The sequence below is a fragment of the Cebidichthys violaceus genome, unplaced genomic scaffold (assembly GCF_023349555.1).
Source record: "Cebidichthys violaceus isolate CVI_PGR_0920_01 unplaced genomic scaffold, fCebVio1.0.p SCAF_25, whole genome shotgun sequence".
In the NCBI taxonomy this organism is placed as follows: domain Eukaryota; kingdom Metazoa; phylum Chordata; class Actinopteri; order Perciformes; family Stichaeidae; genus Cebidichthys; species Cebidichthys violaceus.
Genome location: NW_027176428.1, coordinates 882,499 through 907,804, shown reverse-complemented (window position 1 = coordinate 907,804; position 25,306 = coordinate 882,499). Strand labels below are relative to the sequence as shown.

At 45.1% G+C, this 25,306-nt stretch overlaps 2 protein-coding genes across 4 annotated transcripts; one reads left to right on the top strand and one right to left on the bottom strand.

Annotated features, from left to right (window-relative positions):
- Positions 1-301: 301 nt before the first annotated feature.
- Positions 302-3,078, top strand: LOC137879622 (opioid growth factor receptor-like). Its single transcript, XM_068720496.1, has 8 exons — positions 302-897; positions 1,088-1,150; positions 1,261-1,296; positions 1,379-1,439; positions 1,607-1,685; positions 1,763-1,829; positions 1,915-2,063; positions 2,149-3,078. Exons 1-8 carry the CDS (start codon positions 397-399, stop codon positions 2,504-2,506), a joined length of 1,314 nt encoding a protein of 437 aa, XP_068576597.1. The 5' UTR covers positions 302-396; the 3' UTR covers positions 2,507-3,078.
- A 1,533-nt stretch (positions 3,079-4,611) lies between these two features.
- dido1 (death inducer-obliterator 1) lies at positions 4,612-25,082 on the bottom strand. Of its 3 annotated transcripts, none has more exons than XM_068719952.1 (17): positions 24,978-25,082; positions 23,390-23,484; positions 22,418-22,536; positions 21,035-22,157; positions 19,605-19,998; positions 18,221-18,574; positions 16,130-16,379; positions 12,981-13,542; positions 12,700-12,859; positions 12,443-12,559; positions 12,171-12,323; positions 11,697-11,853; positions 11,087-11,600; positions 10,724-10,871; positions 10,530-10,619; positions 10,219-10,414; positions 4,612-8,892 (listed from the first exon to the last, which is right to left on the bottom strand). In XM_068719952.1, the coding sequence occupies exons 3-17, from the start codon at positions 22,497-22,499 to the stop codon at positions 4,700-4,702; spliced, it is 8,493 nt and encodes a 2,830-aa protein (XP_068576053.1). In that variant the 5' UTR covers positions 22,500-22,536; positions 23,390-23,484; positions 24,978-25,082; the 3' UTR covers positions 4,612-4,699. The 3 variants fall into 3 exon arrangements, with proteins under 3 accessions (XP_068576053.1, XP_068576054.1, XP_068576055.1); XM_068719953.1 differs by having other exon boundaries at positions 12,219-12,323; XM_068719954.1 differs by lacking the exon at positions 22,418-22,536.
- Positions 25,083-25,306: the final 224 nt, after the last annotated feature.

Here is a 25,306-nt window from a genome sequence, read left to right as displayed (position 1 = left end):
GTTAATACAAATATTTGTGCTCAGATTTGAGCGTTGCTTGAGTCCCAATAGTAGTCTGTCTGTCAGTGAGACCAGCCCTCCTGGTGTCCTCCCTGTTTTAGACTTGAGGAAGTGAACGTATTTGGACGCCTCTGTTATGTAACGGCTGTTTGAACAGCATTAAAGACAACTGGAATACAGCTCTTAACGTCTGTAACCAGCAAATACCAGTGATAAGACATGGACACTCTCTAAGTATTTCTGTTTATTTCACTATAGCCATTTCTCCCATAAGCCAGCAGCCTGAGCCTGCCCGTGTGGGTGTCAGTCAGCTCTCCACAAAGTTTCTGTTTCCCGCAAAGAGAAGTTCAGAGAAAATGAAAGTGAAAGTAGCTACAGCTCGTCCACTCGGGACAGATGAAGATTGTGTCGCTGCTGTGTTACTTCTTCAAACTTCTCGTCCGGCTCTTCATGGCCATCTTTAACTTCAACCGGCTTTATTCTGCGTATGCGTGGTGTCGGCGCACACTGTGTTTCATTTGGCGCTTCACGAAACGAATGTTCACTCCAATATGCGGATATTTATTCTTACCCATAACCGGGCGAAAGTACAACGGAAGCCAAGGGGAGCTTGAAGGAAACGCCGAAGACAGACCTACGGAGAGACGTTTCTCAGAGGACGTGGAGTCTCCGAGCCCCGAGGGTCAACGTGAGGCCGCCGGCGGAAAGAGGGTCGCGGAATCCAACCGGGAGCACACCGGGAAGCGGCCGACGTTTGAGAATGACGACGATGAGTTTGACGGCGACGAGTATCGAGTTGAACCCACGGACGAGTTGTACTGTGGCTATGACTCGACGTGGGAGACCGAGGAGCCTCAGAGGGGAAAGGTCACGAGGACCAAACGACGAATGTATAACGTGAGTGAACCAGAGGCCTGCTGTGTTTTTAATGCTAGGCCTGCACTGGTATCACTTTCTATTATATAATATCCTTCTACTCATGTGGGGTAAATGTGACTTGGCAATATTTACTGCTGTGTTTGTTGTTAGGCCTCCTATAATAATGTCTTGAGTTTAAACTGACCTTCGTTTATTTTCTGTGTTCCAGTACATGTTCAACAGATTTGAAAACGCTGCAAAAGACATGCAGAACTACAGGCATGACTACCCTGTAAGTTAAAAACACACACACACACACACACACACACACACACACACACACACACACACACACTGTCTCACGTGTAAGTGCTTTTCTTTTCTATTTCCCCACACCCCCAGGCCCAGGTCAGGCAGCAACGCTGGAACCAAGTATCTGTAAGTACACAAATTATGATTGTGTGTCTATGTGACTTATTATATGACATGGTTATTTAAAATGTTTTAAAAAAAAATGTAGTTGCAGGACAACAAGCCTAATCTGCAGTTCTACCTCGGAAGGAAGTGCTCAGAACCTGACGGTAAGCCTACAGTTACAGGCGCGTGACTCAAACATGCTCTACATTTGTCAAATCAGAGTCCTGATCTTGTATAGCAGAAACATCTGGTCAGGATTCATCTTAATCTGTAAAACTATCCTAACATCTATCTACTAATGGATTTCCTTCTGGTACGTTTTTGTCATCAGGTGTCAATATATACAATTTCCACGAGGAATGGTTTGGACAGTATAACAGACTGGAGTGTGTACACTCCTACATTCAGTGGTAAGCTACTCTATAACCACAGGGGTAGTTTAAAATGTTTACTTCCTGTTCATACAGTTCATTTGTCTCTCTCAAAGGTTGTTCCCACTGCAAGAACCAGGGATGAACTGTAAGGCCACTACACTGACAAAAGAAGAAATAACGGTAAACTGCTAAAAGCTAGCGAGTTAAAATCTCCAAAAGAAATTCTTCACACATTCTGACAAGAAGTTCTCCTTTTTTTCTTCAGGAGTTTTGTCAAAGCGACGCCGCGAAGGCGAACCTGCTGAAGTCGTACAAGCTCATGTTGGACTTCTACGGCATCGAGTTGTGTGATGAAGAAAGCGGAGAAGTCAAGAGAGCATCGAACTGGAGAGTCCAATTCAACAACCTGAACAGGTGATTTTGAATCAAACTAATTTATTAGAAGTAACAAAAGCATCCAAGTCATTTTTGTTGCCTTTTTACCGTTTGTCATTGACAGCCGAACTCATAACAACCTGCGCATCACCCGCATCCTGAAGTGCCTGGGAACCCTGGGGTACCCTCACTATCAAGCCCCCCTGGTCCGCTTCTTCCTGGAGGAGACGCTCGTCCACAGACAACTCCCAGACGTCAAGCACAGTGTTCTCAACTACTTTGTGTTCGCCGTCCTCAATAAGAGAGAACGCAGGAATCTCATCAAGTTCGCCTATTTGAGCTATGACCCTAAAGAGGAGTTTGTATGGTGCCCCAAGAAGATTCAAATGATATGGTCACAGGGAATGGAAGGCAGAAAAGAGGCTTTTGAGCTCGATCCGAATCGTTACAGTGAAGACGAAAGCCAGGATGAGGAAAATTAAGCTGAGACAGCATAATCTGTCACGCCGCCCCAAAGGCCATTCTGCTAACGTATACTCTTACTATACAGTACGTACGGCATACGGATCGTCATAGATACAGGAAGAGGAAATGATACAATACATGATATTGGTTCCAGTATGTAGTATAGATTTGGGACACGCCTTGTGCAGATTAAATATCCAGCCCTGAAGACAAAGTCGCAGAGATTTAAAGCTGCAAAGACAGAGTAGACGGGGGCAGTGATGATTGATTAGTATCCAGTGGTGTAGAGGCCGATGCAAATACTGCCTGATCTTCCTCAGTACTTCATGCAGTGGTTTATTGTGCATTTATGTATGCAAATTATTTAGTTTACTTTAATTCTCACAATTAGGTTTGTGGACTTCTATTATTGTTTTATTCAGTTTTATTCTTTCTTGAATTTCACAAAGAAAAAGATGCAATATTCTGACCTGTAAAAAGGTCACTTGTAATAAAAGAGCTTCTGTCAGGGTGTGGATAAGGAGGACAATTGAAGAATTTGTAGGAATTTCTCACCAGTTTGACTGTGGTTAATAAACCGTAAACAATTGTCCGAGTCTGATGAATTCTGTTTTCATATTCAGTAGGGTCACATCCTGCTGTTTTGCTGATCACTGATCTTTCACCGTTGCATTTATTCCCAATGAAGTAGTAGCATTATACATTTTACTATGATTAGATTCACATAACACTTTGATATACATGATAGCAAAAACAATGTACTGGTAGAATTGCATTTAAGGCTTAATCACTGAAAGAGAAGGAAGATTCTACCATCAGTTCTGTGTTTGGGGGAGTTTCTGCTAAACTGCTATTGATTTTGTTGCTTTTTGAGTTTTGATTCATGTATTAATCCTGATGATAAAGGATTTGGTTCTACAAATACTTATGTCTTCCCCTCACCACCTTTCAGACTTAAGGTTGCACATTATACATCTGAGGTTTCATAATAGACAGCTCACTCTTCGTATGATTGGGTTTGTTTTATGAACACCGCCTGCATGTAGATATAAACTGCAGTTGAAGTATAACCAGGATGTCAAAAAGCAGCTTATTATATTTGAGGCGCTGCAACAGCCTTGGCCAATTAGTATTGGTCTAACTGGCTGTCATGTGACGGCCTTACAACCAAAAATAGTTCCGAGCTGCGTTACAAGTTGCATTCTTTTTGTACATACTGCAGCTTTACACAGTATGCAGTACGCATATAATTGGGACCTACTACCGTGTCGTTGCACCTCGAACTTGAATCCTCTTGCTCATATATCTGCTGTGCAAAGGATTGTGGGTCAGAATAGCCAGAAAAGCAGGCTGGACTGCATACTGCAAAATGCATAGAACATCCTGGTGTTTTTGGCATACAGCATTTGACATGCTATGTATCAGGACACACTTTCCTCAGGCATATAAACTAGTTTAATAGAATTGGTATTGGAAGGAAGAACTTGTAGTAACCAATCACGATGTGAGAGCGAAGCAATTTCACTTTGTTGCTTTGTGACCAAAAACTTGATTCACATTTGACCATTTTTAAAAATGTTATGACAACAGAAACACGCATTTCATCAAGCGCGTTTAATTGGTCGAGCTCAAACAAAATCAGGACATTTCATGGACAACCATAGATGGGATGTATACTGTAGATAGTTGGAGCCTTTAACTTCAATGCTGCTGGACATATAAACACACATTTGTGTGTAAACAGTGTCCTTAACCTTCACATTATCCATCTCAGATATATGGCTTTTATTTTCTCTACTTAGAAAAGTATGATTAAAAACATCAGTATATACACAAATACATTCATATTTACATATTGCAAATGGTGTGTTACTCGGTTACATCGTGTTCTTAAAAAAACCTGCTTGGACAGGAGAAAGGTACATGTAATAGGATTCGGTAACCTACTTAGTAAATTTAGTAGACAAGCAACTTAGATGGCCCTCGTTTTTTTTCGTTTTTTTTTCAAATGTGATAAAACAAAGTTAGAAACCTTTAAGTGACAAAAAGAATACAAACATTGTCAATGTTTTTGTTTTTTTTCTAGTACGAACACAAACGTGGAACTTTAACGAAATACTGCTCATCTACATTTACAGTGATACAATTGGATTTCAACTGGTGACAGACTGAAGTGTCTCATAACTATTATGTTGTGTCCATAAAACAGACTAGGACATGTTCTTCTCATTTTCTGCAGTTTTCTCTCCCTTCCTGGTTGTATCATTTTTACTGTCTTTTTTCTCCTCTCTCTTTTCTCTGCTTTTGCTCTTGTCCCGACGATCCCTGTCTTTGTCCTTGTCCCTATCTTTCTCCCTCTCCTTGTCTCTGGCCCGGTCTTTCCCACGGTCTCTGTCCCTGTCTCGTTCTCTGCTTCGGGATCTGTCCCGTCTCCTGTCTCGATCCCGGTCACGTTCCCGATCCCGGTTTTTCCCTCTATCGCGGTCAGAATCCCTCCTGTCAGAATCCTTGACTCTGTCTCTCTCCCGGTCTCTCCTCTTATCTGTGTCTTGATCCCTATGTCGCTCTCCCTCCGTCTCCCTGTGCCTCTCGCCCTCCCTCGCTCTGCTGCGGTCTCTCTCTCGGCCACGCTCAGGATCGTGATCTCTTTCTCGAGTGCGCTCCGGATCGCGGTCTCTTTCTCGGCCACGCACTGGATCGCGGTCTCTCTCCCGGCTACGATCGTGATCTCTCTCTTGAGGACGCTCCGGATCTTGATCTCTTTCTCGAGGACGCTCCGGATCTTGATCTCTTTCTCGAGGACGCTCCGGATCTTGATCTCTTTCTCGAGGACGTTCCGTATCGCGATCTCTTTCTCGAGGACGCTCCGGATCTTGATCTCTTTCTCGAGGACGCTCCGGATCGCGATCTCTTTCCCGAGGACGCTCTGTATCGCGATCTCTTTCTCTGGTTCGCTCCGGATCGCGATCTCTTTCTCTGGTTCGCTCCGGATCGCGATCTCTTTCTCTGGTTCGCTCCGGATCGCGATCTCTTTCTCTGGTTCGCTCCGGATCGCGATCTCTTTCTCTAGTTCGCTCCGGATCGCGATCTCTTTCTCTGATTCGCTCCGGATCGCGATCTCTTTCTCTGGTTCGCTCTGGATCGCGATCTCTTTCTCTGGTTCGCTCCGGATCGCGATCTCTTTCTCGCGTTCGCTCAGGATCGCGGTCTTTTTCTCTGCTACGCTCAGGATCGCGGTCTTTTTCTCTGCTACGCTCAGGATCACGGTCTCTTTCTCGGATTCGCTCAGGATCGCGGTCTCTTTCTCGGATTCGCTCCGGATCGCGATCTCTGTCTCGGCTACGCTCCAGATCGCGGTCCCTTTCTCTGGTTCTATCCCACTCTCTCTCTCTGCTCCACCGCTTGCCCTGTTCCCTGTCCCATGATGGCCTCCCGGCGTGGGGGACTTCCCGCTCTCTTTCTCTCCGGCAGTCCTCGGACAGCTCCCTCTGTCTCTCTTCAGAGGGTTGTGAAGGACCAGGAGGAGGTTCTCTGTGCCCTCCTTCAAAGCGACTGAAGCGATCTCCGATACGTGGGTCTGATTCCTCTCGGGTGGTGCTGCTCCTCCTCCTCATTTCAGGAGAGTGGCGGCGCCAGGGGTCGTCCCGGTGCATATCAGGACTATGGGCTCCCATGCGACTTGGGGGACCTATGGGAGCCTCTGGAGGAGTTGGCAGTAGAGGCCCACTGTGACGAACAGGTCTAGCCTCATCAGAGTGCCTATCTAAGCGGTATCGCTCTGATCCTCCAAAACGCTGTGAAGGGTGGGGTCTATTCTCTTGAGGGAGAGGACCTCTGTGCTCATCAAACGATCCTCGATGTGGTGGTGAGGAGTGTGGTCTGGAGCTCTCGTACTGGTTATGTGGATTGAAGTGCTGTCCGCTCATCTCGCTGCTAGAAGGTGGGCCTCTTCTGTCCTCATACTGGTTAGGTGGAGGTCCTCGGTATGCTGGACCTGGCAGGGGACCTTGATTGTCTTTAAAAATATGGAGAGGGTTTGGATTCTGGTCCACACTTAGCTTGAAAGAGTTAGAATTGTCTCTGTTATAGTGTTCTGCAGGGCCTCGAGGTTGGTCTACAATCGGGGGTTGAGCCCCATGGTCCCCGTACTGAGATGGCGGGGGACCCCTGGGCCCTGGGAAGTGGGACGGAGGGGGGAGTCTGTTTTCAAAGTGACTGGGAGGTGGCCCTGTGAAAGGTGGAGGACCTCTGTTTGCAGGAAAATTAAATGGTGGTGGAGGACCAGTGAATCTTTGTGGAGGTAAACTGTTCTGTCCATCAAAAGAAGGAGGTGGGGGAAGGCCTGAAGGGAGGCCTTGCTGTCCAATGTGCTGTGGGGGAATGGAGGGGTTGAACATTTGAGGAGCAGGGCCCCTCTGGGCCATTGGAGGGAATGGTGGTGGTCCTCTGAGTGGCATGATATTCTGGGGAGGTGGTCCAGGAGGAGGCTGCTGCTGCTGCGGTGGTGGTTGGGAGCCTGGCCACTGGTTCTGATAGGGAGGGTATGCAGTCGGAGGCGGACCGTATTGCTGGCTGCTGTCAACCTGCATGGGGAGAGGACCGCGTACAAGGGGAGGAACATGCATGGGTGGAGGGGGTCTCTGCATAGGAGGGGGGCCTGACATTGGAGGAAGACCTTGCATTGGTGGAGGCATAGACATCGGAGGAGGCCTTATTATCAGGTTTTGTCCCTGCATCAGATGGTGTGGGGGGAAGTTGGATGGTGGGGGAATGTCAGCTGGAGGTCTATACTCGCCGTCATAGCCCGACGCTGACATGTGACGCGGCATGTGATAAGGCTCAAGCGATTTGGGAGTGTCAACCATTGTCGTGCTCTGAGTGAGTACTGGGATTGTTAAAGGTATTGTGGAGGTGTTTGTTGGCTCATCATAATAATTAGTGGTTGAAGCATCTTGACTATTCTCCTCATAATCTGAGTCCTCACTAGCTTTTAAAATACTGGCAGCATTCGGCCAAATACTATACATGTCCATCTCGGTTTCTATCTTAATCGGCTCAGCTTCCTCACTTTTCACTTCTGTCTCATCCATGTAGTTGACCTCCATATCAGGTTCCACCTCCTCTCCTAATAATGGAATTGCTACATCCGCCTCATCCGACTGCATGAAGGGTAGCGTCTCACTTTTAACTTCCTCCTGAGGCAGTGATGTATCTGGGCCTTGTGAGGAGTCTGGGAGTTCAGTTACATTCGACAGCTGAGGTTCCTGAACCACGGCTTGAGAGAAAGGAGTCAAATCCACCAACGGAGCAGGTGTCTCCTCTTGATCCTCAGGTTCATCAGTCAGTTTCTTGCCGGACGCAGCCTGGCGAGGATCTCTGCTCTGTCGGGGATCTCTCTTCTGGTTGATCAAGGGAGAAACCGATGAAGCCTTCACTAGTTCCTCAACCTTTTTGCCAAGCTGCAGGAGCTGAGTATTGGCCAAAAGAGATTTGGTAGGTTGAGTTAGGAGTGTGTCTGAAAGTGTCAATGAGGCACCAGGTGTCCCCGTAGAAGACGTCGGCTGTTCTCCATGTTTCTGGAATGCCTGTTCCCCGATCTGTTTAAGGCTCTCCAAGATTTTTTGTGGATCAGTTATAGATTCAGTTGCAACCTGAACTTGACCTGGTACTACCGGTTTGACATCGTCAAAAATTGAGTCATCCTCTGGGTCATACGCCACATCATCACCTTCATTTGTAACCATATCAGACTGCTTAGAGATTTCAGGTTTGCTCACAAACTCAACGGGCTTCTTAGGCACATTGTAGCCTCTACTGGGGTCATACTCCTCTTCTGGATCATACGGTCTGTCATCTTCGTCCTCCTCCACCTGTTTCTCTTTAGAAATCTGTGCAAACTGCTGCACAATAGGGTCTAGCATTGTAGAGGTCTGGACAGAGAGCTCACCACCCTGGTCAGACGGAGAGTTGGACGTTTCTGAGTCATGCTTTTTCTTCCCAAAAAGAGTTTTGAGGATGGTCTGAAGAGGAGTTGCTGCAGAGGAAGAAACAGAGCTGGATGAGGATGGGGAGTCCCTGCCGGTGGTCGTGGATGTGCTTGTAGCTTTGAAAGAGGGCAAAAAGGAGAGGACTGAGGAGGTGGCCACACTGCTGCTTGAGGTCTCAGAGGAGTTAGGTGGAGGTGACCCGGGAGGAGTTGTGCTGAGGGGGATTTCAATACTCTGCCGTGTGATTCTTTCTGTTCTGACTGAAGGAAATGGCTTTGGAAGGCCAGTGTCATCAGCGTCTTTGGTTTGAGTCTTGGACCGTTTTTCCTCACTTTCCAATGGAGCACCGGAACGCTTTCTGTCCTTCTGGCAGATCAGCAGCCCCAAGAGGAGGTTGGGACGAGCTGGTTCAAGCCCTGCAAAATGGACAAATCAAACAAGAATCTTTTAAATCATTTGCATGTGAACTAACGGATACAATTTCACAAAACAGACGGACATTACTTCTATTAAACTTCTAAAACAAAAGTTTTGACAGAGTATCTTTGACTTGCGCAGTGAAGACACAACAACAGCTGAAATGAGAGCCTCTAAATTCTTTCCCCAAAACATAAGCAAATAAATAGTATCACAAAAGGCGTTGTCAGATATAGAACCAAAGTTCTCTCAAATATATCCTTTTATATGACAAATGGCAATGGTAGAAATGTGCAGTGTTGCAGTTTAGTTAGTAGTCATTAAACTTGGTGAATTAAAAAAACAAAAGTGAAAAATATGCTGACGTTAGTAAATGAGCGCCAGCTGCAAACAAACATTTGTTATTAGCTTTGTGCTTGAAGTCATTATTTTGTAGATGTCCTGCCAGATATAACCAAGAGTTCAAATGAACAAATAGAATCACTCTAAATCATTCACTGACATCACTAGATTGCAGCTGGAAATTACCAGTAAACAGTAATTTAATTCTGGTTATTCTACTGTCAGGTGCTTACATGAAATTTGATATAGGATCATAACCAGCCTGGTCACAGAATCATCAGACAAACTCAAGGTGTCCAATTTGATTTTACTGAAACTACTCAATTAATAAAAAGGTAAAAACCTCTTGCATCTAATATTCTCTTTCTGGGGCACAATATGCAGCTGCAGATGTACAACCTTTTTTTACTTACCACAGCTGTAATTGCAATGTGGGTGATCTTCACAGTGTTGCACAACCACTGGATACAAAGTTTACATTAAAGTGCTTATGCTTCATTTATTCGGACATCTTAAGCACCAGTGGCGTATAATAGTGGTGCAGCATGCTACCATGTGAACACCAGTGTGGTATGAAATGATTGACGTTACGTCATTGCAATTTTTTTGATTACACAGTTGTTCAATTATGTTTATGTAGGAGCCAAGTCTTAACAAACAACAGGCTGAGACTGGACTCAGATGGCACCAACCTGCGATGCAAACTTCCTTTATTAGAAATGTGTGATACAAAGTCAGATACACAGCAGAGAGCACAGCAGCTGTTGTATGCACAGAAGTGTGTAACTCAACAAGGAATATGAGTGCCCCCTACAGTACAAACCCATGAATCAACAAGCTCTCATTTCAACCTGAGTCCATCAACACAACTTACACTAAATATACTCACCACGGGTACGAAGACAACACAACACCATTGAAATAAATAAAATTACACTCATGTCACCAAAAAGGTATATTTGTGTTTCCTTGTAAACGCTTACCTGGCCCATCAAACGGTAAGAGTTTGGAGGGTAATGGGTCCTTTGAGCTCAGTGGGATGAGATAGAGGTCTTTGATACGACGGTTGTTGTTAGCCACCACACCAAACCGTTTCCTGCTGCTAAAGTAAGAGTACAGAGAGACGTAGGCCACCTCCTCTTCCTCTGTGGCTGGGTGGAAGCGGATCAGACACAGCTCCTGCAAACACAAAGAGAGCAAAAAAAAAAAAAAAAAAAAAAAAGCAGCATGTGAGTGACGCAAAGGCCTTTAAAGAACGCACTTCTACACAAATTAGTTTTTCTCCCGAACAAACCTTGGAGAGCGAGGTTTTGAGTTTCCCGACGTAATCCCACACCGTGCTTGGAGATATTCGTCCTCCGACATGAATGGTGTCTGGCAAATCCTGCACAACATTGACAACACTAAGTATGACACTCTTGCTTTTATGTATGCCCAACGTTTTTGAAAGGAAGTAAATTTAAGTTTGAAAGGAAGTAAATTGCTAACCTCCTTCAGGTGCTCAAAGGCACCAGACACCAGATACGCCTTGGTCACAAACTTGGCCACAGACTGCATGTTGATTAATCCTTTCCAAATCTTCTCTTGACCGTGGAGGAAGATTGCTGTCTCACCAGCAGGAGGAGGCTCAGATGTACTGTAAAACCCCAAAAACCCAAATCTCAGTCTCAGGCCCGTATTCTTGTACACAGGGCTTATCAGAAAGATTACAACAATGAGCTGTAGAGCTGCCCTATCATACTGTAGCACCACCAATCTACGCATAGTCAATGCAAGTCTAGCACACAATGTAAAAACATAACTGACAAATGTTTTAATGTAAATATATAAAAGCGTGATGAGATTGAGCACCTTGTTTTTGCCGTTTTGGACGCGGCTACTAAAGGCGGTGGCGCTGGGGGCATCGGCAGCGGTGCCTTGAGTGCAACTTCCACCAGGGCGGCGACGGGAGCCGGGAGGGGTTCTGCCGAGTTGTTGATGGGTTTTTCCGGAGCAGGGTAGGTGACGGTCACACCGGAGCTGTGCCGTGCCATGCGCGGGTCTCTGCGGGTGATGCTGACAGAGGACAAGGTGGGGTTGATGGGTGCGGGGGCTTGTGTCAGAGGTGCCAGCATATTGAGGTCCAGATGCTGCTGCTGCTGCTGCTGCGATTCTGGGACGACTGGCTCCATGTTAGTCGGGTAGGACGGGGGGATTGGGTAGGCTAAGGGGTCTTGGTGCTGGTGAGCTGAGGGGACCTGAGCATGACCCGCAGGAGAGACATCCCCCGACCTCGACAGATGCTGCTCTTGTCTGGCAGGCCGAGTTTCAGGCTTCTTGGTCAGTCTGGCTTTCTTAGCTGCAGGCTCATCTTCTGTCTTCTGACCTGGAGGGCAAGATAAAAAGAGTTATCTGTTACATATCTGTAAAACAAACTCAATCAACTTCACCGGATGAATTTGACACCGTGTGTCTCATTTACCTGTGCATATTTTACAGTTGAGGTCAAACAGGTGAGTCCTGTGTTGAGAGGTGGTGTCTTTGAGCATGGTACCGAAGATGTCTAGCATGCCGCTGCCACTGTTCCCCTCCGCAGCAGAGGGCTGAGCCGAAGCTGAAGGAGTGGACTCGTCTTGGTCCTGTGGACACAGAAAAGACCTCCGTCAACACTGAGGTGAACTGGAACTGGAGGGTCATTCCCATAACACACAGAATTCTGGATTACTTTTATGTACAACTCTGTATTTTGTAGTAGATAATGAAGAAAGACAAAGCTTCGGTAAGAAAGTAACAGCATTGGGAAAAACAGGATAGTTGGCAAGATGACTGACCTGCGATACCTTGGCAACAGTCTTGACTTTGTCAAACATGTGTAACAGTTTGTTCCTAAGCACCTCATGCAAAGATGAAAAGGAAAAGTGTGAAAGCTAGAGAAAGACAGCATGCCACCACTTACTGCAGCAGAAGCCATGCGAGAGGCAGAAGTGGCGGCAGAGATACATACATCCGTATCAGACGTGGGCGGAGCATCCTCCATATCCATGCTATGTGAGCTCGCATCGTGCCTGTTGCCCAGTTTGGAATGGGCCCTGGCACTGGGAGACTGGGCCTGCAGGGGACAACCGTATATGCTGTAGCAATTTCTATACATCCTGGAGAACAGTTTAATTAAAAAAAACAGGGAGCTCTTTAAAGCTGAAGTTGACCTGTGCTCGGTGTAACATTTACCTCCGCGGCGTCGGGCTTCTTCCACTCGGATATCTCTTTGGAAAGCAACTCTTCCGCACTTAGTCTCACCAGTCTGAAGGGACTAACCTCTCCACCCACCACCCTGTAGAACAAGCCCTGAGGCAAACACAACACACAGTGAGCTTAACGTCTCAGCATGAGGGACATCAACCTAAAGCTTGTCAGGCTGTAGGCATCCCCCCTTTTACATACAGAACTCTGCAAATACAGGCGGATGCATGTTTATGTCGACTCACTTTGTTTTTCGGGTCTTTCAGGTTGAACATGAGGGACCTGTATTTGTTCTTGTACCTGCTGTCAGTGTTAAGACAGAGGTTGAACATTTCCTTCTCAATGGCGACCGACAGCCTCGCCACCTCAGTCTCGGTCTTTTTCAGATCATCACTGTCGCTCACCCTGGTGGTAAGAAACAGAAATATTCGTGTGTGTGTGTGTGTGTGTGCCGTTTTAAAAAAGGTGCTTTACAGAGAGCATTTTAGAAGCAAGTAGCCTGGACTAGGTTTCGTGGGACTCTTACCTCTTATAGATGATGTCCGTCAGCGAGCGGCGGATGTTCGTTCTCATCTGGTTGTTGGGTGGCGCCGGCATCGAGGACGCAGGGGGCGCTGAAGCAGCTGAATGTGAAGGTCTGGAGGACGAGGAGTGGCCGGAGGGAGCGGCAGAACCCGGAGATGGTGGGACTCTGGAGGATGGGGAGGACTTGGTAGGGGATGAAACCTCCTTTTGTTGCGGAGCCTTCTTAGGAATGGTAAAGTTGGACTTGGTGACTCTGAGTGCTCCCGTGACGTGGATCGGACCCGGAGGGTAGCGAGACGGAGTGTGGACCGGCGTCTGGCCTTGTTTCTTGGACTTTGCTGAAGTTTTACTCGGGGGTGTGGCGGGTTTCTTGGACACCTTCGAGCTGGCGGTCTGAGAGGAAGGCTTCTTGCCCTTCGGGGAAACCTTGGCTGCTTTAGCAGTCGGGGACTTCTTGGTTCCTTTGACTGGTGTTGCGGATGCTGGTGGAGGATTCTCAGGAGCCGGGGCTGGATCCTTCTCTTTCTGCTCCTTCTCACTCGGCTTCTCTTCTTTAGGGGGGGCTGGAAACAGAGAACACAGATCACACATTTAAAATAAAATAAAAGAATATGCCATCATTTACAACATGACATGTAGAGTGACAGTATATTAACACGGCAGATCATTATGAATTTGGGTCTATAACTCAGACTGCATTGTTTCAAGATGACCACAACCTCATAGTTGATCCAAAAAAATGAACGTCACACAGAAGTACCTGTGTACAAGCTGAATACACATTCTGAAATAAACACAAAGTTGACAACCGGGCAGTTAAAAAGCCCTTGTTTATTTGTAACAGTGGATGGCAGATAAATTGTGCTGTTTATGCAGGTCCATTTGAGAAAAATATATATATATATATTCTTCCCAATTATTATTTAATGGCAATAGTGTTTATCGCTCAGCTTACCAAACCCTAACTTCTCAGTGCACATAAATCCGAACAGGAGAGAGGGAGAACTGATGAGTCTTGTGCAAACTCGGCACTTAAAACTTCCTGAAAACGGACCAGCTAGATATTCATAACTCCCTCCTGCTCAAACTGTGAATTTAAACATTTCTATCATGAGTTTAACTACAGACCCAAACCATAGCCGATGAGGCGACGAGCTCCGACTACATCCAGATCGTATCAATGGTTCTTTCATTTCAGTAAATTAAGCAGGTACAAATTAATACATTTCCTCAAAACACATAATAGAGAAGTAGATCAACCAAGTTGCACCGACACCCGTGTGACAATACACACTTCTTTCTTCGACCGGTCGTCTGCAGATACTAGTTCGTCGTCTATTGCGTCCAAGTTGCATATTGAAGCTGCCTTAGAACAAGCACCAACCCCTCAGACACAAACGACACACCCACTCAAATGCATAAAAACACAACGATGTTGTGCGGAGCAACAGTAACTGTGACCCAAAGCAACCAAAGTCAAAACCATCTTCTGAAGATAGTCACAACAATCAAACAGATCAGTGAGCCATAATGTCCTCCTCCTGTTGATCACACAACAATCACTGGTCGTACTGACATATGAAGCATTTACTAAAGATTAACGCTTTGCCATCTTTTCAATTAAGATCCTTAGATGCCTTCAGTGGCCCCTTACAAAAACAGAGGTGAAACCAACATGTCCACATTTCATTGCAACAAACGTTCCTCTCAATATACATCGGATCTCATCGAGGTGCAAGATGTGTGTGTGAAACTGGAGCGTGGGTCTTCTGAATGTGTGCTCGGCCCAGGTCTTCGACTTCCCTTCTGAACTTCGCTGCAGTATCTCCGGGCGGTCTGGTCCCTGTGGCAGAGCTCCATTCTCTTTTTTTATTCTCGGCTGTTCGCCATCTGAGGGGGGGGGGGGGCTCTTGAGTGTCAAGTCTCCGAAGTGTGTGTAGATTTATCAGTTGTATGTGTTTAGTTTGAGCTGAACCGGTCAGGATATCCTACAGCAAGCCAACATCGCTCACATAATCAATCAAGGCATCCTAAAATCTGTTATATCACCTTTTATTTCAAAGCCAGTTTCCCACGAGTAGTTTAGCATCATATTCAATATGAATCAAAAACTTTGAAGTCAGCCTGTTACCCACAGAATTATGGGGTGAGGGGAAAAAAAAAATTAAAAATACAAAGTAGTGCTCAAGAGCAGCTCAATATGAACCAGTAACGTCATTAGTCCACAGTAAAATGGGCAGATTCTAGGACACCTACCTGCTGGAGACATGGAGGGGAGGACCTGTTTTTTTTTTTTTAAATGGGTCAACAGCTGAGGTGATGAACCCAGGAAGTGGCGAGACTTGTGTGGGTAACAAGAAATCACTCAAAACACACCCACACCCACACCCACCGGTCCACCCATCACATCTAGAGCGAGCACCAGAGGTCAGAGGTCAGATTTCGGCCCTTCTTTTATCTCTGTGCACGTTTTCATCTGCAGCTCTGCATCCAACTATGAGGAATTCAAAAGAGGCACTCTAGCCATTTGAGTGTTGCACTTACAAAAAGTTGTGGGAAAGGGTCAAATTTGATGCAGCAGAGGCCTTGGTATCCTTACTTTAAAAAAAAAAAAAAAAAGGGACAATGAAGCTGGAGCCTACATTTCCCATAATTCTTAAGCATCATTTATTAGATGCTGCCTGCCGGGTAAATGCTCCTGCCTTCAGTCTAGAGATAACTCAGGTGACGTCGCAGCCATAGAAGACATTATGCGATGGTGTTCCCATGCTTAGTACCTAATAAATCTATTGAAAGGATCTTGAGGAGTGAGACCTGTAGAGTGCCCCTGTCAAAGATAAATGTTCTGAATTATTAAATACTTACCCAAAGCCACAAATAGCACTTACCTTTTTTTTTTCTCTCAGCTGCCAACATTTCATTGAGTGACAAAACCTTTACATTATCAAAATCACAACACATTGCAAAAGACTTGTTTTGTTTGTTTTTTTTGATCTAGCGAACAGCGGAGGTCTTCTCCGGAGCACTGTATGTACGGATCACTGCTAAGTGACGCTAGCGCCACATGAACCGCATGTATAATGGCAAAATAAATAAATAAATAACAATGTGGTTTCAACAACAACCCCAGACATTCAAAGAGATACATACACTTTTTGTTTAACACTGTTGGTGATATGGGTGTAGTCTTTTCTGGTGTTACTGCAATGTAATTATGGTCGCTGGACCAGGATGCAGTGGCCGGCGGGGGCGGGTGTTCCTCAGCGTGCTCGTCTTCGCAGTCCTCATCATCATCCTCCTCCTCCTCATCCTCATCATCTGGATCAGCACTGTGGTCTTCCTCGCTCTCCGACTCCTCCTGGGCTTTCTTCTGCGGCTTCCTCCCGCCAGCGACGCTCCTCTGGGCGGACAGGAAGAAATACACATTCAGGCCTTTTAGTAGAAGCACTCAGCGAGCAACGCTTTGACAACATTACAGGCAAAACACAGAAATACAAGAATCCCTCAATGGAGGGAAATACGTCCGTGGTGAACAAACGGTTAACTCTTGCTGTCTTCGGTTTAACTGCTCTCAGTTTTTGTCCGTTCTAACCACTGATCACACAGAGTGCGTAGTACAACTCAAAGTAAATTAATAGCATTACTGCAGACACCGCTCTGCATGTAGCATCTAAGCTTCTGTAGATCTGTTCATATTTCTATGAATAATGGAGTCCGTTTACTACATTTTTCTAGGCAGGTCCATTTTAATGGCCGACAACATTGACTTTAGGGACCTGTGTATAACAAAGCAAGCTCAACACTCGTCAGGCCAATAGCGGTTCATCAAGTTTACGCCGTATGAAAAACGTCTCCCTGAATGCACACGGGACCTGAAATACTTAAAGATCGCAATGCATGCAGGGTAAGATATGCTCGTTTAGAGAACATCATTGTTTACTCGCTTCCCCCGCCCTTTAAGGTTTAATCCCAAAAGTTCATTTGGGTTTTCAAAGTAATGAAACCACAGTTATAAATCCAGCTCTGACTCCTGCGGGGATTTAATGAGGTAGCTGAGGCAGAGTTAGGCTAATAAAAGAGCGCAAAATTAAACTATACAAAACAGGAATAACAGTAAAAGCAGGAATACTTATTGTAGTTATTATAAAGGCTGTCCTGTACAGTTGATATTACCAAGCCTATAGCTGGTTATTTCCCCCTCTGTACCGTCACTATTTACTAGAATATAAATATGAATTATACACGACATGAGAAATGCAGACTAGGTATTAGGAGCAATATTCATTTAAAAAAAAAAAAAAAAATAGGCTTATCACCCGTCATCGTCAAGGTGCATCGGGAAAATGATTCACTTATACAACCCATGAAAACAGATTTTCACTTCATAGAGTCACCACGGATTCTTTGTGATTGTGGAACATCAATAGCTCCGATGGGCAACAACATTGTATCTCATCACTAATAAAAGTGAATTAACTTGTAAAGCAAAACATTTTCATTGAGTTATGGGCGTCTAAACACATTTCTCGACGCCTTGAAATACTTTAATCTGCATGCGTGCTTTCGCAATCCAGTGGAAACGATCACTCATGTCGTTCCCATGAGCCTTTGATCTGATCCATTGAACTTGACCCGCTTCCACTGCCAGGCACCAATACGTACAGCTTACCATTGGGATCCCATCGTTAGCTGTGAGGCAGCTTCCTATTACCAAGCAGCCTATATTAACACCAGATTTAGGCTGCTGACCCACTCTTACATTTTGCCTCTTAACCGTCAGGGCGACATCAGAAAGTAGCTGCTGCCAGTTACCGATTGTTACGCAATTTCACTTCCAGGAAGCATTTTAGAGCAACAGTAAATCCTTCTGAACCACTTTAGTCAGGCCAAAATGTGGACTATTGTAACATGGTCAGAATCCATAGCAAGGAATCTAGTAGAGACACATCCCACAGTGGGATTAACACCTTTTTAAAGTTCAAAACATGACTAAGAACTGTGGGAGTGTTAAAAATGAGGTAATGATTGATATGTTGGTTGAAACCAGCCACCATTACAACGAAACATTCTAACAAAAAGCCCCTCAAAGGTGACAAAGACATGAGATCAATACGTCTGATATCTACACCACTATGACACGGTTGTTACCGTTAGAACCCTGCTACCCTGCACAGCCTCTCATCAGGGTGAAAGGCGTGAACGTGACAGACCAAAGGCAGCATTTCAAGCGGTCCAAGTTACCTTTGGTGCGGACTTGGTTTTCTGAGCCTTCTCCTTCTGCTTGGGCTCTTTGACGTCGGTGATGGACTTCATGGCCGCCGCCGCGTGTCTCAGGATGCAGCCGCTGCCGCAGTAGACGGAGTCTGGCTGGGCGTTGTTCTCGCAGCCGGGCCCGATACATTTGGGGAGGGAGGAGTCCTCGTTGGCCTTCTCCTTCAGCGGCTCCGCCGTCGGCGTCGTTTTCACCTCCACGTTCGACGCCACTTTCTCCTCCGTGTCCGGTAGAGGCTTCTGCTCCGCTGTGGTCGCCGGCTTCTTTTCCACGGTCGGTGCCGCTTTCTGGTCTGCTTTTGGTTGAGCTGGCTGCTGTAGGGCCTGCTCCAAGTCAGCACACAATAAAAGTAACAGCTGATGACGAGCAGTGTCATTTTGCATAGTTTTTAACAATACCAGCTTACCGAATTCACTACTCATTCTACTGATAAGAGATTCCAAAAAAAAAAAAAAAGTGTGTACAACATTTTGCAGAACGGTCTTAAGTGTCAAGTAGCGATAGGCTGCCTGATGCCATCTCCAAACCTTGAACCATTCATTTGTCCAAAAAGAGATTTAGAATCTGGAGCTACTTTTTGGGACCGAACCTGCATTCTCTAAACACAGCAAAACCACAAGCAAGGACTCAAATCACAGTCACAGCTCTGCACAATTAATCAAAAAACAGAATATAGCCCATGCAGACATGTCCCTGCTTACACATCATATTCAACAGACTTCAGAAAGCATATTTCTTTGGTACAGATCCCACATAATAATATATACCATAACCATTTTTATTTGTTTTTCAAAGAAAATGGTGATGTATAAATCATCCTTGCCTCTAATATCGCAATTGCGGTATCAGAATAAATAATCGCAATTGGATATTTTTTCTAAATGGTTCAGTTTGGAGTCATGAAGCACACTGTACTCCAAGTCAGAGATTGGGGAATTATTAAAAATTTACTTTTCAACAAAAACATTGAAGCCCTTTAACAATAACTGTGGGGAGATGGACTTCAATTTGGTTAAAGTATGAAGAAATATTTAACAATGGCATCATATTAACTTAGACAGCAGTTGACAGGCCTCATTGCCTTTGTAGACACAAGTTATGAATTCAATGAATAATGTATATAGACTGTAGTGATACGATACATCCTAGTTTTTGACTATTCTGATTGTACCATTCTAACTATGATTTACGTCATGTATTATGTTTTGTCCTTTACTTTGGACCACAGGAAGATAAGGAGTTAATAAACAGTAAAACTGGCAAAACAATAAGCAGAGCAAATAAGTCAACGATTTAATAGCTTGACTCGTAACACAGTTCAAAGCCTTTAAGTTGAGATCAGTTGGAACCTACCGGCTGAAAGATCTTTATCTTCTTCTTCCCGGTTGGATTGGTAGCTTTCTCTATCCTGCCTTTGATGCCCATGTCCTCTGTTGCCTTCTCTTCAGCTCCGGTAGTGGAGGGGGCCGCCACGGCCTGAGCAGCTGACAGACCGACGTCTACCCCGCCGGGGTTAGTTTTCCCGCCAGAGAAAGCGAGAGCGGAAGTCGCTGCTTTGGTCTTCCCGATGTCTGAACTTGCACAGAGGATGGTTGTGGCGGGTCTCACCACCTGGTTCTTCTTGGCGGTGCAATTAGGACAGATGTAGTCTTCGCCATTTCTCTCCATGAGGCGCCCACGAGCCTCGGTGATGCCCACGCAGTCTCCGTGGAACCACTCCTCGCACCGGTCACAGCAGATCATGAACCTAGTGAGCACAGAGCATTCATAGAACCTTCACAGAGCATTCATAGAACCTTCACAGAGCATTCATAGAACATTCACAGAGCATTCATAGAGCATTCACAGAACATTCATAGAACAGTCACAGAACAGTCACAGAGCATTCATAGAACATTCATAGAACATTCACAGAGCATTCATAGAACATTCACAGAACATTCATAGAACAGTCACAGAACATTCACAGAGCATTCATAGAACATTCACAGAACAGTCACAGAGCATTCATAGAGCATTCACAGAACATTCACAGAGCATTCACAGAGCATTCACAGAACATTCATAGAGCAACATTTCTTTAAAGTCAAGCTGAACAAAAACTCAGCAAGAGAGTTGAAAGTGCAATGAAGACCAAATGATATTATGCTCATTAAAATTTCATTATTAAAACTTTTTAGAAAAGGTGCAATATAAGGGATTCAGAGCATCAACATAGGCACTAACAGCTACTTGCTATGTAAAGACATCGTGAGAGTAACGGTGTCCTGAGCAGAGAATTAAATCATTTTCACTCTTTGTAAGTCAAGCTTCTCTTTGCTTTGTTGACATGCCGGTCGGCCACGTGTGCTTTTAGTGCATGTCAGTGCCCCACTGGCTAGCTAATGGCCGCCAGTGGGGCACTTCGCTCATACGGCTCAAACCCCGTTAGCTCTGTGCCGTAGCTTGCACTGTTAGCACCGATAGCTGTGAGCCGCTGGCTCAACCCTAGCCATGTTAAACTCCAAATCTCGCACCTTTAAAAAGGACCGGTGAGTGTTAGATTTAGGGGGATCTATAGGGAGAAACAGAATATGTGTTCATTATTGTGTTTTCATTTGCGTATAATGGACTGAAACTAAGAATTGTGGCGTTTTCGTCAGCTTACAACGAGCGAAACACCCTCTGTAACCTCCAGGCTAGATGCCACTAAATCCTACACACTGGTCCTTTAACAAAAAAAAAAGACACTGCAGTCACTGTGATCACATTAACACCAACAACCGTTCAAAACGATACGATACCTTTTGTTGTGTTTCTGGCGACAGATGCAGTAAAGGGCATTGGGGTCGTAACCCCCCTCGTCTGAATCAATGGATGATGATGAGGAGGAGGAAGAAGAAGATGTTGAGGAGTCATTTTCATCATCATTGTCCTCTTGTGTCATTCCAGCAGCTTGGGTAGCTTTGGGTTTGGCCTCCCTCTTGACAGGAGCGGTGACAACAACAGCAGCAGCAGCAGGAGCTTTAACAGGGCCAGTGCTCTTATTGGCCGCCCTCTTTTTATTGACATACGTTCTTATTGGACCACGTTTGACCAACACCGCAGCGGGCTTGTCTGTGCTCTCCTCGTCAGTCTCATCGTCGGTCTCCTCCTCTGTCTCCACTTTATCGTTTTCATCTGCATGTTCGTTCTTCTCCTCCACGTCCTCTTTCCTCTCAGAGTCCTGCTCTGGCTGAGGCGGTTCTGCGTTCGTGTTCCCTAAATCTTCTGGACCGGGAGAACTCTCTTTGTCTTTTTTCCCCTCGTCTTTATCCATTAACTGGTCTTTCTTAGAAGCGTCTCTGCTGTCCTCCTCGTTCTCGGAGCTCCCCTCATTTTTCGCCGTCACTCCTCCTCCTCCTCCTCCTCCTCCTCCTCCTCCTCCTCCTCCTCCTCCTCCTCCTCCTCCTCGGGTCGGTCGGCCGCGTCGACTTTTCCTTTGGACCTGCTTCCTTGCGCTACTTCTCGTCCTCCTCTCTGGGGACTCCACCTTGTCCTCTAGTGCCTTGGTGTCGGCGTTGCCATCGAAGCTGGCCTCTGAGGCCGTCTCTGCATCGGTTGGTGTTTGGGAAGGAGGATCCCCGCTCTCCAGACTAGGAGGGGCGCTCCGTCTTTGCCCTCTTTTGGCAGTCGAGAGGAATTCCTCTAGTTTGTCGGTGCGCTTCGGCTGCCTGCCACTGCGGCGTACGGGACAGCGGTTATCATGGCTGTCGGTTGCTGCCTCCACTGGCATCTCTCGCTTTGCGACAGTGGACCGTCGGAAAGACCACGTCTTCTTCACTTCACTGTTGGCTTTGGAGGACTTGTTATCTGGCTCCTCTAAAGTCTCTTTGGCCACATTCTCGCTTTCTGTTGGAACCTGCTCTGTATCCTCTTCTCCAAACCCTGTGAACAAACAATCAAAATAAAAGCTGTGGGCAAAACAGATGGCATGCAACATAACAGAGCCAAGAAACTACTGATTGTTTTGTGATCAAGCATACCAACAAATCAAATTCGAAAACGATTGCTTGGCTTGGCTAAGACCCTTAATTGCCCAACATTTTCACCCAAATTTAAAAATCATAGAACCAAAACTGTGCCCAGTGTGACTACAACGTCCCCACCCCTTTATTGTGAGGGGAAAAGAAGCTCAGCCAAGGTACCTTGAGAGCAGGTATCCATAGGGTCCTGGCTCTGCTCTGGCTCAGGAGCTAGAGAGAGCTCAGGGCTCGCATTCTCCTCCATAGATGATGGAGTCAATCACTACTTTCAAACAGATAGTCTACAGTTAAAAGAAGAGCACAAAAGACCAGCTATGAATCACTCGTTTCATCTCATTATATGGAAAATATTGAGGGCTGCCAGGTAGTTATCAATATTTTCTGGGAGTGCTGGGATTGCTCCGTTTCTTAACAGAAATGTAAATAAACTCGTTTCGATTACGTTCTGGCTTCAAAATTGTGTTCCAAACATAAACGCTAAAAGTTGATTGGCCCCATAGAGCTCTAGTTCAACAGATATTTGTAATGGCAGCTCTATTGAGGGCATGCAATGATGTCACCACTACTGTGAATGGGGAGAAAGGCTGTCATAGTAAAGTGGAACCAATTTCAAGTTCACCTGAAAATGAGCTTTTTTTTAATTATTGCGACAGTATTTTCCATGCGAGTGTATGAGGACAGATGCTGAGTGTGGCGTGTTTGTTACTCAAGCGGACTGACAACAGCAACTTGTGTTCATAGTCACATCACATGCATACCCTCAGTAGTCTAATGCTGCAATTTAAGGTTGTAGAATACTTTTTAAAGAACATTACGATTATATAAGCTTTACTTAAAATTGCATGCGTTCATTTTTACCATTTGAATATTTTTTAAATTTAGATTTTTGGAGTTTAAAGAACAAAAATTGGAACGAGAACCACAACACATTTTAATAGTGAGGAAACACAAGTCTAAAACCAAATTTACTGTGACCCAACACAATTTAGAAATAGTTACTGTTGGCTGTGATTGGTTAATTAATCCTGTTTAGTCTTATTGAAAATGAGAATTAAGTTAACTGTACTTCACTTAAGATCGTCTAAACTTTTCTTTAATTTAAGAGCAGATAATGAAAATAGCCGAAGTCTTTACCTGTGGTTCAGCAGTGATGAGTAGCAGAGATGTTTTTCAAACAAAACAAAGGCCTTGCACCAGTAATCATTGGTCTTGGTACAAGGTGAAAAGATCTGCCAGAAAGTGGAAAACACAAGTTAACACTTCAGCTAAGATGCAGCGAGGTCATGTTTAAATGACAATAACAAGATGTGATGTTCATTGAACTGGGATATTTATCAACTCCACAACTGCTTAATTTAAGTTTTAACTTTATATGATCAACGTAAAAAAAATACACCAAACAGATGGGAATTTGGACACAAAAATGTAAAAGATTTCATAAATCGCAGTGTTTTTCAAAGTAACTGGAAACGGATAAAATAACCAGAATGTGCAACAATTTGTTGACGGTAATTAAGAAACTTAAGAGGATAAGAAAGCATTCATATATTTATAGTTAAAAGCATGCATGTACAATTCTGAAATTGCATCTGTTTTTAAATGAGCCTTGCGTGCGCACACGCACGCACGCACACACACACACACACACACACACACACACACAAACACTGCACCGCGGACACAAAAAAACATCCAACCAAAGACAGAAAGTGATTAATCAGGATTCTCCCTTCTCCCAATGGTGTCACGACACCGTGCCACGTGAATGGCAGAAGAACTGTTGCCATGAGAGGTGGGAGGGGCGCGGGACGAGCATCAGATGTAACACCAAGAGTATAACAGACAAAACAGGGGAAATCCACTTTGTAACGTGTACAGATACAGCGATGTAACATGTTGACACGGTGATGTTTGTATGTAACATATTGAGGTCCAGTAAGGGAGGCTGCACGCGGGGCCTTGACACGCATATTGTAACATTAGTAATAAAAACACATGTAATCCCAATCACACACAGTTTTCACAAACGTACCCGGTTACTATGCACGAAACAATATGGACTATATTGACGAGATACTACGACAACAGGCTATTACGTTACCTCCTGTGCACACGACGCAGAGCCAACCTGCTAAACACCGCACGACCGTTAGCTTAATGTCCCGTTAAACCACAAGCACGGGGGCTTATATTGTGTTGCATTATTGGAGGGACATCCTCCGCGTGTAAAGATAAACACGCATTTTAATGTATCAACACTTCTTTCTCGTCGTTTATGGTGCAATCTTGCGATAAACTGAGCGTTACAAAACGTGCATACTCCTAGCCAGCTAACGCTGTTAGCCACCACGAGCATGGGCAAGCTAACGAGAAACTCGACCTGTAGCTACACAACGTTAAGCTAACGTTAACCCTCGAAATATAAAGCACATACCGTTTACTAATAAACACGTACAATGATGGATATTCGTTCTATTGCAAGAGCTATGTAAGACTAACCAAAACGAATGACCAGAGTCAGAATTAATGGCGTAGTTTGACTAACTTATACAAGTTAACGTTACAAGCTAATGCTAATGTCAGGCGCAGAATAGCGTTACAACATAGCCTCGAACACCTGGAGTAGGATACCGCCTGCAACAGCAACACAACGGAGACAGTGTTGTATCCACGCAAAAATCCATCAGTACACTAAAATATTAGATTTTTGCGTTCTACCCACCTACACGCTAGAAATACCGATGATATGCCCTCGCTCTTCGGTCAGTCCTCCATTTTCCATTCCCGCTGGATCTAAGCTAACTGACTGCGGCAGATGGCTGACGGCTTAGAGAACACGCTCAATGTGTCCACAGCGCCCCCCACTGGTCAGGAGGGCAACTGAGCAGTATACGGGTAACTGCTGAGTTTTGTTTTGGCTTCTATGTATAGTTTACAGATACAAATGAATAAATACACCGCTTTCTAGTATTTTTAGGTTAATCTCAAAGTATGTTGGACACTTTAAATACCCTGATATAAAGATTTACTTTACTTTATTGGAAACAACCT